The sequence below is a fragment of the Oncorhynchus clarkii genome, chromosome 10, assembly GCF_045791955.1.
Source record: "Oncorhynchus clarkii lewisi isolate Uvic-CL-2024 chromosome 10, UVic_Ocla_1.0, whole genome shotgun sequence".
NCBI classification, from domain to species: Eukaryota; Metazoa; Chordata; class Actinopteri; order Salmoniformes; family Salmonidae; genus Oncorhynchus; species Oncorhynchus clarkii.
In genome coordinates, this window is record NC_092156.1 from 4,001,343 (window position 1) to 4,017,180 (window position 15,838).

General features: G+C 41.4%; 1 protein-coding gene across 1 annotated transcript in view; it reads right to left on the reverse strand.

Moving 5' to 3' along the window:
- Positions 1–6,824: 6,824 nt before the first annotated feature.
- Positions 6,825–15,838, reverse strand: part of LOC139419797 (uncharacterized) — a 31,209-nt gene continuing 22,195 nt past the window's right edge. Inside the window, exon 6 of the mRNA XM_071169782.1 lies at positions 6,825–6,829. Within this exon, the coding sequence (XP_071025883.1) occupies positions 6,825–6,829 (5 nt within the window). The remainder of the gene's footprint in view (positions 6,830–15,838) is intronic.

The window sequence follows — 15,838 nt, forward strand, 5'->3', positions numbered from 1 at the left end:
TGAGTGGACCAATTCAGTTTGTCTGTGATGTGTATGCCGAGGAATTTAAAACTTGCTACCCTCTCCACTACTGTTCCATCGATGTGGATAGGGGGGTGTTCCCGTGCATGCTTCAGTGTTGCTTGCCTCGAAGCCAGCGTATAAAGGCATTAGCTTTTGCTGTGCTATTCTTCCTGGGGTGCACAAAAACCACAAAACATCTCAAGTAACAAAACACTGAAACACTGATAGACAACGACAAATGTAGAATACAACGATATACAAACAACACAACTACAAAATAATGTGTGTGTGTTATAGTGTGTCTCTGTATGTTTGTATGTTTGTGTCATTTCACAGTCCCTATTGTGCCATGAGATGTTGTTTCATAAAAAAAAATGTTGTTGCTGTTTACTTGAGGAATTAAAGATGGAAGTGATCATGTATAATGCTCTGTTTAAATATACCAAGGAAGTTTATTATGGCTACTCAATGGCTAAATACTTTATGTAGCGGTTTAGGTCTAAGAGAATGTTTTGAACCGAATACAATGGTTTTAGTTGTATTTAAGACTTGTTTGTTAGAGACAAAAGAGACGAATTAAGAAAGAAAAGGAAGGTATAGCATAATTCATTTCCCACGATTTCAAATTTACTTTTTTGGATGTACAGTGCATTCAGACCCTTTGACTTTTTCCACATTTATGTTACAGAATGGACTTATTCTAAAATGAATTAAATCATTTTTCCCCCTCATCAACCTGCACACAATACCCCATAATGACAAAGCAAAAACAGGTTTTTAGACATTTTTTGTAAATTTACTCAAATAAAACACGGAAATATCTCATTTACATAAGTATTCAGACTCTTTACTCAGTGCTTTGTTGAAGCACCTTCGGCAGCGATTACAGCCTCAAGTCTTCTTAGGTTTGACGCTACAAGCTTGGCACACCTGTATTTGGGGAGTTTCTCCCATTCTTCTCTGCAAATCCTCTCAAGCTCTGTCAGGATGGATGGGGAGCGTTGCTGCACAGCTATTTTCAAGTATCTCCAGAGATGTTCGATTGGGTTCAAGGCCCGGCTCTGGCTGGGCCCCTCAAGGATATTCAGAGACTTGTCATTGTGCTGTTGGAAGGTGAATCTTCACCCCAGTCTGAGGTCCTGAGTGCTCTGGAGCAGGTTTTCATCAAGGATCTCTCTGTACTTTGCATCGTTCATATTTCCCTCAATCCTGACTAGTCTCCCAGTACCTGCCACGGAAAACCTCCCCACAGCATGATGCTGCCACCACCATGATTCACCGTAGGGATGGTGCCGTTATGAAGCTTGGCATTCAGGCCAAATACTTCAATCTCGGTTTCTCATGGTCTGAGAGTCCTTTAGGCAAACTCCAAGGGGGCTGTCCTGTGCCTTTTACTGAGGAGTGGCTTCCATCTGACCAGAGAATCTTGTTTTTCATGGTCTGAGAGTCCTTTAGGGGCCTTTTGGCAAACTCCAAGGGGGCTGTCCTGTGCATTTTACTGAGGAGTGGCTTCCATCTGACCAATCATAAAGACCTGATTGGTGGAGCACTGCAGAGATGGTTGTCCTTTTGGATGGTTCTCCCATCTCCACAGAGGAACTCTGGAGTTCTGTCAGAGTGACCATCGGGTTCTTGGTCACCTCCCTGAACGGTTGCTCAGTTTGGCCGGGTAGCCAGCTCCAGGAAGAGTCTTGGTGCTTCCAAACTTCTTACATTTAAGAATGATGGAGGCCACTGTGTTCTTGGGGACCTTCAATGCTGCAGAAATGTTTTGGTACCCTTCCCCAGATCTGTGCCTCGATACAATCCTGTCACAGCGTTCTACAGACAATTCCTTCAACCTCATAGCTTGGTTTTTGCTCTGACATGCACTGTCAACTGTGGGACCTTATATAGACAGGTGTCTGCCTTTCTAAATCATGTCAAAGTGACCATCGGGTTCTTGGTCACCTCCCTGAACGGTTGCTCAGTTTGGCCGGGCGGCCAGCTCCAGGAAGAGTCTTGGTGGTTCCAAGCTTCTTTCATTTAAGAATGATGGAGGCCACTGTGTTCTTGGGGACCTTCAATGATTCAGAAATGTTTCGGTACCCTTCCCCAGACCTGTGCCTTTGTACAATCCTGTCTTTGAGCTCTACAGACAATTTTTTATTTATCCGTTATTTTACCAGGTAAGTTGACTGAAAACACATTCTCATTTGCAGCAACGACCTGGGGAATAGTTACAGGAGAGAGGAGGGTGATGAATGAGCCAATTGTAAACTGGGGATTATTAGGTGCCCGTGATGGTTTGAGGGCCAGATTGGGAATTTAGCCAGGATGTACCCCCTGTACATACCCCTGTATATAAACCTGTATATACCCCCTGTATGTACCCCCTGTATGTACCCCCTGCATATACCCCCTGTATGTACCCCCTGTATGTACCCCCTGTATATACCCCCTGTATATACCCCTGTATATACTCCCTGTATATACCCCCTGTATGTACCCCCTGTATGTACCCCCTGTATGTACCCCCTGTATATACCCCCTGTATATAGCCCTGTATATAGCCCTGTATATACCCCTGTATATATACCCCTGTATATACCCCCTGTATATACCCCTGTATGTAACCCCTGTATATACCCCTGTATGTACCCCCTGTATATACCCCTGTATGTACCCCCTGTATATACCCCCTGTATATACCCCCTGTATATAGCCCTGTACATAGCCCTGTATATACCCCTGTATATAGCCCCTGTATATAGCCCCTGTATATACCCCTGTATGTACCCCCTGTATATACCCCCTGTATATACCCCCTGTATATAGCCCCTGTATATAGCCCCTGTATAAACCCCTGTATGTACCCCCTGTATGTACCCCCTGTATATACCCCCTGTATATAGCCCCTGTTTATACCCCTGTATATACCCCCTGTATATAGCCCTGTATATAGCCCTGTATATACCCCTGTATCAAGCCCCTGTATATAGCCCCTGTATATACCCCTGTATATACCCCTGTATATACCCCTGTATGTACCCCCTGTATATACCCCTGTATATACCCCTGTATGTACCCCCTGTATCTACCCCCTGTATATACCCCTGTATGTTCCCCCTGTATATGCCCCTGTATATAGCCCCTGTATGTACCCCCTGTATGTACCCCCTGTATATAGCCCTGTATGTACCCCCTGTATATAGCCCTTGTATGTACCCCCTGTATATACCCCTGTATATAGCCCTGTATGTACCCCCTGTATATACCCCCTGTATCTACCCCCTGTATCTACCCCCTGTATATATCCCCTGTATCTACCCCCTGTATATAGCCTCACTATTGTTATTTTACTGCTGCTCTTTAATGATTTGTTACTTTTATTTCATTTTTTTAAAGGTATTTTTCTTAAAACTGCAGTTTTAGATAAAGGGCTTGTAAATAAGTTAGCATTTCACTGTAATGTCTACCTACACCTGTAATGTCTACCTGTAATGTCTAGCATTTCACTGTAATGTCTACCTACACCTGTAATGTCTACCTACACCTGTAATGTCTACCTGTAATGTCTTGCATTTCAATGTAATGTCTACCTACACCTGTAATGTCTACCTACACCTGTAATGTCTACGTGTAATTTCTAGCATTTCACTGTAATGTCTACCTACACCTGTAATGTCTCCCTGTAATGTCTACCATTTCACTGTAATGTCTACCTACACCTGTAATGTCTACCTGTAATGTCTACCATTTCACTGTAATGTCTACCTACACCTGTAATGTCTACCTGTAATGTCTAGCATTTCACTGTAATGTCTACCTACACCTGTAATGTCTACCTGTAATGTCTAGCATTTCACTGTAATGTCTACCTACACCTGTAATGTCTACCTGTAATGTCTAGCATTTCACTGTAATGTCTACCTACACCTGTAATGTCTACCTGTAATGTCTAGCATTTCACTGTAATGTCTACCTACACCTGTAATGTCTACCTACACCTGTAATGTCTACCTGTAATGTCTTGCATTTCAATGTAATGTCTACCTACACCTGTAATGTCTACCTACACCTGTAATGTCTACGTGTAATTTCTAGCATTTCACTGTAATGTCTACCTACACCTGTAATGTCTCCCTGTAATGTCTACCATTTCACTGTAATGTCTACCTACACCTGTAATGTCTACCTGTAATGTCTACCATTTCACTGTAATGTCTACCTACACCTGTAATGTCTACCTGTAATGTCTAGCATTTCACTGTAATGTCTACCTACACCTGTAATGTCTACCTGTAATGTCTAGCATTTCACTGTAATGTCTACCTACACCTGTAATGTCTACCTGTAATGTCTACCATTTCACTGTAATGTCTACCTACACCTGTAATGTCTACCTGTAATGTCTAGCATTTCACTGTAATGTCTACCTACACCTGTAATGTCTACCTGTAATGTCTAGCATTTCACTGTAATGTCTACCTACACCTGTAATGTCGACCTGTAATGTCTAGCATTTCACTGTAATGTCTACCTACACCTGTAATGTCTACCTGTAATGTCTAGCATTTCACTGTAATGTCTACCTACACCTGTAATGTCTACCTGTAATGTCTAGCATTTCACGGTAATGTCTACCTACACCTGTAATGTCTACCTGTAATGTCTACCATTTCAATGTAATGTCTACCTACACCTGTAATGTCTACCTGTAATGTCTAGCATTTCACTGTAATGTCTACCTACACCTGTAATGTCTACCTGTAATGTCTAGCATTTCACTGTAATGTCTACCTACACCTGTAATGTCTACCTGTAATGTCTAGCATTTCACTGTAATGTCTACCTACACCTGTAATGTCTACCTGTAATGTCTAGCATTTCACTGTAATGTCTACCTACACCTGTAATGTCTACCTGTAATGTCTACCATTTCAATGTAATGTCTACCTACACCTGTAATGTCTACCTGTAATGTCTACCATTTCACTGTAATGTCTACCTACACCTGTAATGTCTACCTGTAATGTCTAGCATTTCACTGTAATGTCTACCTACACCTGTAATGTCTACCTGTAATGTCTAGCATTTCACTGTAATGTCAACCTACACCTGTAATGTCTACCTGTAATGTCTAGCATTTCACTGTAATGTCTACCTACACCTGTAATGTCTACCTGTAATGTCTACCATTTCACTGTAATGTCTACCTACACCTGTAATGTCTACCTGTAATGTCTACCATTTCACTGTAATGTCTACCTACACCTGTAATGTCTGCCTGTAATGTCTAGCATTTCACTGTAATGTCTACCTACACCTGTAATGTCTACCTGTAATGTCTACCATTTCACTGTAATGTCTACCTACACCTGTAATGTCTACCTGTAATGTCTAGCATTTCACTGTAATGTCTACCTACAACTGTAATGTCTACCTACACCTGTAATGTCTACCTGTAATGTCTACCATTTCACTGTAATGTCTACCTACACCTGTAATGTCTACCTGTAATGTCTAGCATTTCACTGTAATGTCTACCTACACCTGTAATGTCTACCTACACCTGTAATGTCTACCTGTAATGTCTACCATTTCACTGTAATGTCTACCTACACCTGTAATGTCTACCTGTAATGTCTACCATTTCACTGTAATGTCTACCTACACCTGTAATGTCTACCTGTAATGTTTAGCATTTCACTGTAATGTCTACCTACACCTGTAATGTCTACCTGTAATGTCTAGCATTTCACTGTAATGTCTACCTACACCTGTAATGTCTACCTACACCTGTAATGTCTACCTGTAATGTCTACCATTTCACTGTAATGTCTACCTACACCTGTAATGTCTACCTGTAATGTCTAGCATTTCACTGTAATGTCTACCTACACCTGTAATGTCTACCTGTAATGTCTAGCATTTCAATGTAATGTCTACCTACACCTGTAATGTCTACCTGTAATGTCTAGCATTTCACTGTAATGTCTACCTACACCTGTAATGTCTAGCATTTCACTGTAATGTCTACCTACACCTGTAATGTCTAGCATTTCACTGTAATGTCTACCTGTAATGTCTACCTGTAATGTTTACCTGTAATGTCTACCATTTCACTGTAATGTCTACCTGTAATGTCTACCTGTAATGTCTACCATTTCACTGTAATGTCTACCTACACCTGTAATGTCTACCTGTAATGTCTAGCATTTCACTGTAATGTCTACCTACACCTGTAATGTCTACCTACACCTGTAATGTCTACCTGTAATGTCTACCATTTCACTGTAATGTCAACCTACACCTGTACTGTCTACCTGTAATGTCTAGCATTTCACTGTAATGTCTACCTACACCTGTATTGTCTACCTGTAATGTCTAGCATTTCACTCTAATGTCTACCTACACCTGTAATGTCTACCTACACCTGTAATGTCTACCTACACCTGTAATGTCTACCTGTAATGTCTACCATTTCACTGTAATGTCAACCTACACCTGTACTGTCTACCTGTAATGTCTAGCATTTCACTGTAATGTCTACCTACACCTGTAATGTCTACCTGTAATGTCTACCATTTCACTGTAATGTCTACCTACACCTGTAATGTCTAGCATTTCACTGTAATGTCTACCTGTAATGTCTACCTGTAATGTCTACCTGTAATGTCTACCATTTCACTGTAATGTCTACCTGTAATTTCTACCTGTAATGTCTACCATTTCAATGTAATGTCTACCTACACCTGTCGTATCAGCGCATGTGACTAATAGAATTTGATTTGAGATGAGAGATGAAAAGATGTTGGAACAAAATCCTCACTAATGTTTCAATCTGTAAACACAAACACGGGTTTACACGAATGATTATTCACGTGACACTGGATGAGAGAGAGAGAGAGAGAACAAGGAGACAGACAGACAGACAGACAGACAGACAGACAGACAGACAGACAGACAGACAGACAGACAGAGAAAAAGTGAGAGAGAGAGTGATCTCAGAGCCAAAGTGGAAAGAGAGTTGACACATTAATCAACATTCAGTATGCGTGGTAGTTTAGTGTAGAGTTGGCAAAAAAACAACAGTCATTAATCGCATAGTAATAATCACAAGTTCTCAGCCTCAGTGACGAGCTCCGCATTCATCATCTCTGTTAGCTGTCCTCTTTCCTCCTGTCTGGTCAGCGCTTTACTGTTTAACTTAGGTATCCTTCTCTTTCTCACCCCCCCTTCTCTTTCTCACCCCCCCTTCTCTTTCTCACCCCCCCTTCTCTTTCTCACCCACCCTTCTCTTTCTCACCCCCCCTTCTCTTTCTCACCCCCCTTCTCTTTCTCACCCCCCTTCTCTTTCTCACCCCCCCTTCTCTTTCTCACCCCCCTTCTCTTTCTCACCCCCCCTTCTCTTTCTCACCCCCCCTTCTCTTTCTCACCCCCCCTTCTCTTTCTCTCCCCTCCTTCCCTTTCTCACCCCCCCTTCTCTTTCTCTCCCCTCCTTCCCTTTCTCACCCCCCCTTCTCTTTCTCTCCACCCTTCTCTTTCTCTCCCCCCTTCTCTTTCTCACCCCCCTTCTCTTTCTCACCCCCCTCTTTTCTTTCTCACCCCCCTCTTTTCTTTCTCACCCCCCCTCTTTTCTTTCTCACCCCCCTCTTTTCTTTCTCCCCCCTTCTCTTTCTCAACCCCCCCTTCTCTTATACAGAAAAGGGGGGGAGAGAAAGAGAAGGGGGTTCTCTTTCTCTCCCCCCTTTTCTTTCTCACCTCCCCCCCTTCTCTTTCTCACCACCCCTTCTCTTTCTCCCCCCTCTTCTCTTTCTTCTGTCTCATTTTTTGGAAAACGAATCAAACCACCCCACTGCCTCACCACTGCACCATCCTGACACGTCAGCTAAAGGAAATCCATACTTGGGTATTTGTTTCATTCGTCCATTATTGACATAGTCCCCATGTTGTTTTGCTTGTCAGCAATCAAGTTTTCAAGATAGGTAGGATATATGATATATCATATTCATGTCTCTGTGTCCAATATGAAGGAAGTTAAGAGGTCGTTTTGTGAGTTCTTTGCATTGTGGTTAAATGACAAGGGGATTTTAAAATGTGTGTTACCTCATTTCTATACCCCGGGGAAACAATGGAAGCCCACAACACAGATCCTTAAGATGAAATAAACGTTTTGTTTGATTTTATTTATTAGAATCTTCATTTTTTTAAGATATGACCTTTTAGAGATACTTTTTATTTCTCTATTTGGTGAAGTCAGGGTGTGATGTGGGGTGGGCATTCTATGTTTTGTATTTCTTTGTGTGTTTGGCTTAGTATGGTTCCCAATCAGAGGCAGCTGTCTATTGTTGTCTCTGATCGGGAATCATACTTGGGTAGCCTGTTTTCCCACCAATGTTGTGGTATCTTGTTTTTTGTTATCTCTGTAAAGCCGGCAGAACGTGGGATGTCCCGTATTAAAGATCATGAACACTTACCACGCCGCACCTTGGTCTACTTCTTCAGACGAACGTTACAATATACAGTATATATACAGTGGGGAGAACAAGTATTTGATACACTGCCGATTTTGCAGGTTTTCCTACTAACAAAGCACGTAGAGGTCTGTAATTTTTTTCATAGGTACACTTCAACTGTGAAAGACGGAATCTAAAACAAAAATTACAGCCCTCTACATGCTTTGTAAGTAGGAAAACCTGCAAAATCAGCAGTATATCAAATACTTGTTCTCCCCACTGTATATATATATATATATATATATAACGTTGTTGCACTAGTATTAAATAATACAAGTACCCCTTGTTTAAACATACAATATAAATGTGTTTTTTTAATGATCTAGACAGTATTTTTTAACTCGTCTTTATTATGGGTGCCATATGAATGATGGACTTGAAGCCAAATACGGAATAGACTATAACTTGTTATTAATAGTTCTATGTGGATTATAAAGTCCTCTCCCACTTCCGCTGTACTCTCAATCTCATTCTATTGCTCTCTCAAGCCTAGCTCAATGCGAGTCCCAGGAATTAGAATTGACCTATAGTTTGGTCACTTAATATTCGATTAAAAGAAGCTACATCTTTGGTAAGGAATTGTCTTGGACGTTTTCATTTTTTGCGAGAGCGTGTAGCTCTGGTGTGATGTGATCACAGGCTGGTGGTGATAAAATTATACAGTAATTGTTAATATTATTATTATTAGTAATTACTCATTATAATCATGGCCTACAGGACAGACAGAGAGAAGCGTGTTCATACAGTCAAATAAACGAACCTATCAGTGGCAGAACAAACGTACCAGGGAACAAGTCCTATTGGTGGAAGAAAAAGCCTTCAATAGGGCAGGCACATACTGTACGAGCAGACGGGGAGAATTAGCTGATAAATGATATAGGAAAAACCTGCAAAACGGTGACTGTAAACCACACACACACACACACACACACACACACACACACACACAAACACACGCACACACACACACACACACACACACGCACACACACACACACGCACACGCACACACACACACAAACACACACACACACACACACACACACAAACACACACACACACACAAACACACACACACACACAAACACACGCACACACACACACACGCACACACACGCACACGCACACACACACACAAACACACACACACACACACACACACACAAACACACACACACACACACACGCACACACACACACACACACAGCTTTCAGCCAAATGGGTGCCAAAAACCAGATTGGATCTGCTATCTTGCCATCTGCTACCTCGCCATCTGATATCTCGCCATCTGCTATCTAGCCACCTGATATCTTGCCATTTGCTATCTTGCCATCTGCTATCTCGCCATCTGCTATCTAGCCATCTGCGATCTTGCCATCTGCTATCTTGCCATCTGCTATCTTGCTATCTTGCCATCTGCTATCTTGCCACCTGATATCTTGCCATCTGCTATCTTGCCATCTGCTATCTTGCCATTTGCTATCTTGCCATCTGCTATCCTGCCATCTGCTATCTAGCCATCTGCTATCTTGGCATCTGCTATCTTGCCATCTGCTATCTTGCTATCTTGCCATCTGCTATCTTGCCACCTGCTATCTTGCCATCTGCTATCTTGCCATCTGCTATCTAGCCATCTGCTATCTTGCCATCTGCTATCTTGCCATCTGCTATCTTGCCATCTGCTATCCTGCCATCTGCTATCTTGCCATCTGCTATCTTGCCATCTGCTATCTGCCATCTGCTATCTTGCTATCTTACCATCTGCTATCTAGCCATCTGCTATCTTGCCATCTACTATCTTGCCATCTGCTATCTTGCTATCTTGCCATCTGCTATCTTGCCACCTGCTATCTTGCCATCTGCTATCTTGCCATCTGCTATCTAGCCATCTGCTATCTTGCCATCTGCTATCTTGCCATCTGCTATCTTGCCATCTGCTATCTTGCTATCTGCTATCCTGCCATCTGCTATCTTGCCATCTGCTATCCTGCCATCTGCTATCTGCCATCTGCTATCTTGCTATCTTACCATCTGCTATCTAGCCATCTGCTATCTTGCCATCTACTATCTTGCCATCTACTATCTTGCCATCTGCTATCTAGCCATCTGCTATCTTGCCATCTGCTATCTTCCATCTGCTATCTTGCCATCTGCTATCCTGCCATCTGCTATCTACCATCTGCTATCTTGCCATCTGCTATCTCGCCATCTGTCATCTTTCATCCCTGTTATTTTGACTTTGATGCAACCATCCAATAGAAAACGAGGAAATATATTGGATGGGCCCTAGTCGAAAGCAGCGCAGGACACTTTATTCTCACTATGGGCCCTAGTTGAAAGCAGCGCAGGACACTTTATTCTCACTATGGGCCCTAGTCGAAAGCAGCGCAGGACACTTTATTCTCACTATGGGCCCTAGTCGAAAGCAGCGCAGGACACTTTATTCTCACTATGGGCCCTAGTCGAAAGCAGCGCAGGACACCTTTATTCTCACCATGGGCCCTAGTTGAAAGCAGCGCAGGACACTTTATTCTCACTATGGGCCCTAGTCGAAAGCAGCGCAGGACACTTTATTCTCACTATGGGCCCTAGTCGAAAGCAGCGCAGGACACTTTATTCTCACTATGGGCCCTAGTCGAAAGCAGCGCAGGACACCTTTATTCTCACCATGGGCCCTAGTTGAAAGCAGCGCAGGACACTTTATTCTCACTATGGGCCCTAGTCGAAAGCAGCGCAGGACACTTTATTCTCATTATGGGCCCTAGTCGAAAGCAGCGCAGGACACCTTTATTCTCACTATGGGCCCTAGTCGAAAGCAGCGCAGGACACTTTATTCTCACTATGGGCCCTAGTCGAAAGCAGCGCAGGACACCTTTATTCTCACCATGGGCCCTAGTTAAAAGCAGCGCAGGACACCTTTATTCTCACCATGGGCCCTAGTTGAAAGCAGCGCAGGACACCTTTATTCTCACCATGGGCCCTAGTTGAAAGCAGCGCAGGACACTTTATCACTATACCACTATATCACTATACCACTATACTACTATACCACTATATCACTGTACCATTATATCACTACACTATTTCACTATGCCACTATTTCACTATACTAATATACCACTATACCACTATACTACTATACAACTATATCACTATACCACTATATCACTATACCACTATATCACTATACCACTATACTACTATACTACTATACCACTATACCACTATACCACTATATCACTATACCACTATACTACTATACTACTATACCACTATACCAATATACTACTATATCACTATACCACTACACCACTATACCAATATACTACTATACCACTATACCAATATACTACTATATCACTATACAACTATACCACTATACCCCTATACCACTATACCACTATACCACTATATCACTATACAACTATACAACTATATCACTATACCACTATACTACTATATCACTATACTACTATACCACTATACTACTATACCACTATACCACTATACTACTATACCCATATACCACTATACTACTATATCACTATACCACTACACCATTATACCACTATACTACTATACCACTATACCACTATACTACTATACCACTATACTACTATATCACTATACTACTATACCACTACACCACTATACTACTATACCACTATACCACTATACTACTATACCCATATACCACTATACCACTATACCCCTGTACCACTATACTACTATACCACTATATCACTGTACCACTATACCACTATACCCCTATACTACTATACTACTATATCACTGTACCACTATACCACTATACCACTATTCCACTATACCACTATACTACTATACTACTATATCACTATACCACTATACCACTATACCACTATACTACTATACCCATATACCACTATACCACTATACCACTGTACCACTATACCACTACACCATTATACTACTATACCACTATATCACTATACCACTATACCACTAGACTACTATACCCATATACCACTATACCACTATACCACTGTACCACTATACCACTACACCATTATACTACTATACCACTATACTACTATACCACTACACCATTATACTACTATACCACTATACCACTATACAACTATACCACTATACCACTACACTACTATACCACTATACTACTATACTACTATACTACTATACCACTATACTACTACACCATTATACTACTATACCACTATACCACTATACCACTGTACCACTATACCACTATACAACTATACCACTATACCACTATACTACTATACCACTATACCACTATACCACTCTACTACTATACCGCTATACTGCTATACCACTATACTACTATACCGCTATACCACTATACTACTATACTACTATATCACTATACCACTATACTACTATACCACTATGCCACTATATCACACACATTTGATTTGACCTGAACTATAGTAGAAATCATTACACTTTGGGATACATAATGTGAAAAGTCAAACTAAAAAAATTCCCATACCAAGTAACTCTACTCTCATTATAACCTATCTGATCCTACTTTGTCTGTTCTGGCACAGATCTACTATTCACAGGGATCCTCTCAGAATCCCTCACCCTTTATCCACCCTCCTCTACTATCTTCACTGCCTCAGCGTACGACATCTTCTGCAATACTCTGACCCTGGCCCCCTCAACCTGCCTCTGTTGCAACGAACACCTCCGATCCCCAGCTCCCATTGGGCTCCCCGACAGTTTGGCACACACACAAACTTTTTCCACCAAAACGAGACATTCCTCTGTCCCACGTCCTCCAGCACGCTTCTCTCACACCTTGGAATCTCCCTCTTCCTCCTACGCACTGCTCCGACGTGCCCATGAACGTTTTCTCTCAAACAGTCTTCTTCTTCTTCTTTGGTGGAGTTTAAGTGCCCTTCAATATGTTGCATTACAGCCCTTTACTGAACTACAGTATAAATCCATGACACATTGTGATACTAAAAAATAATATATATATATATACACACTAATATATGTGATATACGATGCATTCTGAAAGTATTCAGTCCACTTGACTCTTTCCGCATTTAATACGTTACAGTATCATTCAAAAACGTATTTAAAAAAAAATCCTCATCAATCTAGACACAATACCCCATAATGACATCACAATACCCCATAATGACATCACAATACCCCATAATGACATCACAATACCCCATAATGACATCAGAATACGCCATAATGACATCACAATACCCCATAATGACATCACAATACCACATGGCGTATTGTGATGTCAATATTTGGTATTGTGATGTCATTATGGGGTATTGTGATGTCATTATGGGGTATTGTGATGTCATTATGGGGTAGTGTGTGTATATTGATGAATGTTTTTTTTTCAACCCGTTTTAGAATAAGGCTGTAAAATGTAACAAAATGTGGGAAAAGTCAAGGGGCCTGAGTACTTTCTGAAGGCACTGTAAAAAAAAAAAAATTGCAAGAAAATTCAAGAATTCTAGTTAAAATAACATTTTAGTATATATCTAATTTATGAGAAATACCCATAAAATTGACTTAATGTGTATTCAAAAATATTTGTCTTACTCTTTTTCTAATATACTAATAATATACTTAAATCCAATAAAGTGTCCAAATTTAGATCATTTTAAATGTATAATATACTTAAATGCTAATAAAATACAAATCAAATGGACATTAAATGCATTTAAAACTGTTCCAATTTAGATCATTTTCAATATACGTAAAATATGTTAATGAAGTATGATTTTAGGTATATATAAACATATATACATATATACTGTAATCCCCTTGGGAGGGAGGACCTCAGAACGTTACCTTTTCGTCCCCTAAACCAGGGGAGGAAAAGAGAAGGAACAAAGTGAAGTACAGCACAGTGAGCCGGCCACCACGAGGCACCAGAACAGCTTCAATGGGCTTTGGCAGAGAGTCTACAAGTGTCTGGAACTTCCTGTGTGGAAACATCTGCTTTCAATATCATTTGTATCCCTCGTTCCATTATTGTTTTTTTGGCAGTTACCACTAGAACGGACAGAGAGGTATCGCTCAAAACGGAACATAATGTTACGGATAAGGTTCTGAAAGACAACTAAACGTGCACAACATGTAGAGACCTCTATCGCTATACTGAGAGCTTTGGCGTTTCTAAAAGGACATTTTTGGGAAAGACTCAAAACACCCATTATTTGAGATATGACCCAGGGTGTCAGACCAGAAGACTGGAGACATTGTTTCGTAGGGGCGTGGTGTTTACATCGTTATTTTTAGCCACCCATGAGAGTAAATGTCATTCCTGTTTATCTGTTCTGTTGCATGTTACCTAATAACCCAGCATGTGTTCTGTCCACTATTTAACCAACGCTGGGTTACCTAATAACCCAACATGTGTCTGTCCACTATTTAATCAACGCTGGGTTACCTAATAACCCAACATATGTTCTGTCCACTATTTAACCAGAGCTGGGTTACCTAATAACCCAACATGTGTTCTGTCCACTATTTAACCAGAGCTGGGTTACCTAATAACCCAACATGTGTTCTGTCCACTATTTAATCAACGCTGGGTTACCTAATAACCCAACATGTGTTCTGTCCACTATTTAACCAACGCTGGGTTACCTAATAACCCAACATGTGTTCTGTCCACTATTTAACCAACGCTGGGTTACCTAATAACCCAACATGTGTTCTGTCCACTATTTAATCAACGCTGGGTTACCTAATAACCCAACATTTGTTCTGTCAGCATTCTAGAACCAGGTGCTACTTCAGCAGTCTGGATCCAGGTGCTACTTCAGCAGTCTAGAACCAGGTGCTACTTCAGCAGTCTAGATCCGGGTGCTACTTCAGCAGTCTAGAACCAGGTGCTACTTCAGCAGTCTAGAACCAGGTGCTACTTCAGCAGTCTAGAACCAGGTGCTACTTCAGCAGTCTAGAACCAGGTGATACTTCAGCAGTCTAGAACCAGGTGCTACTTCAGCAGTCTAGAACCAGGTGCTACTTCAGCAGTCTAGATCCGGGTGCTACTTCAGCAGTCTGGATCCATGTGCTACTTCAGCAGTCTAGAACCAGGTGCTTCTTCAGCAGTCTAGAACCAGGTGCTACTTCAGCAGTCTAGAACCAGGTGCTACTTCAGCAGTCTAGATCCGGGTGCTACTTCAACACCTGGATGTAGCCAATTACTACATGTGTTAGAATGTTTGGGTTTTGTGTCTCGTGGGGCTTGAGGACGAACGGCGAAATGAAATCAAAGCTCAAGGTGTCATTCAGCATTAAAATTCCCTCCAATTTGAATCTA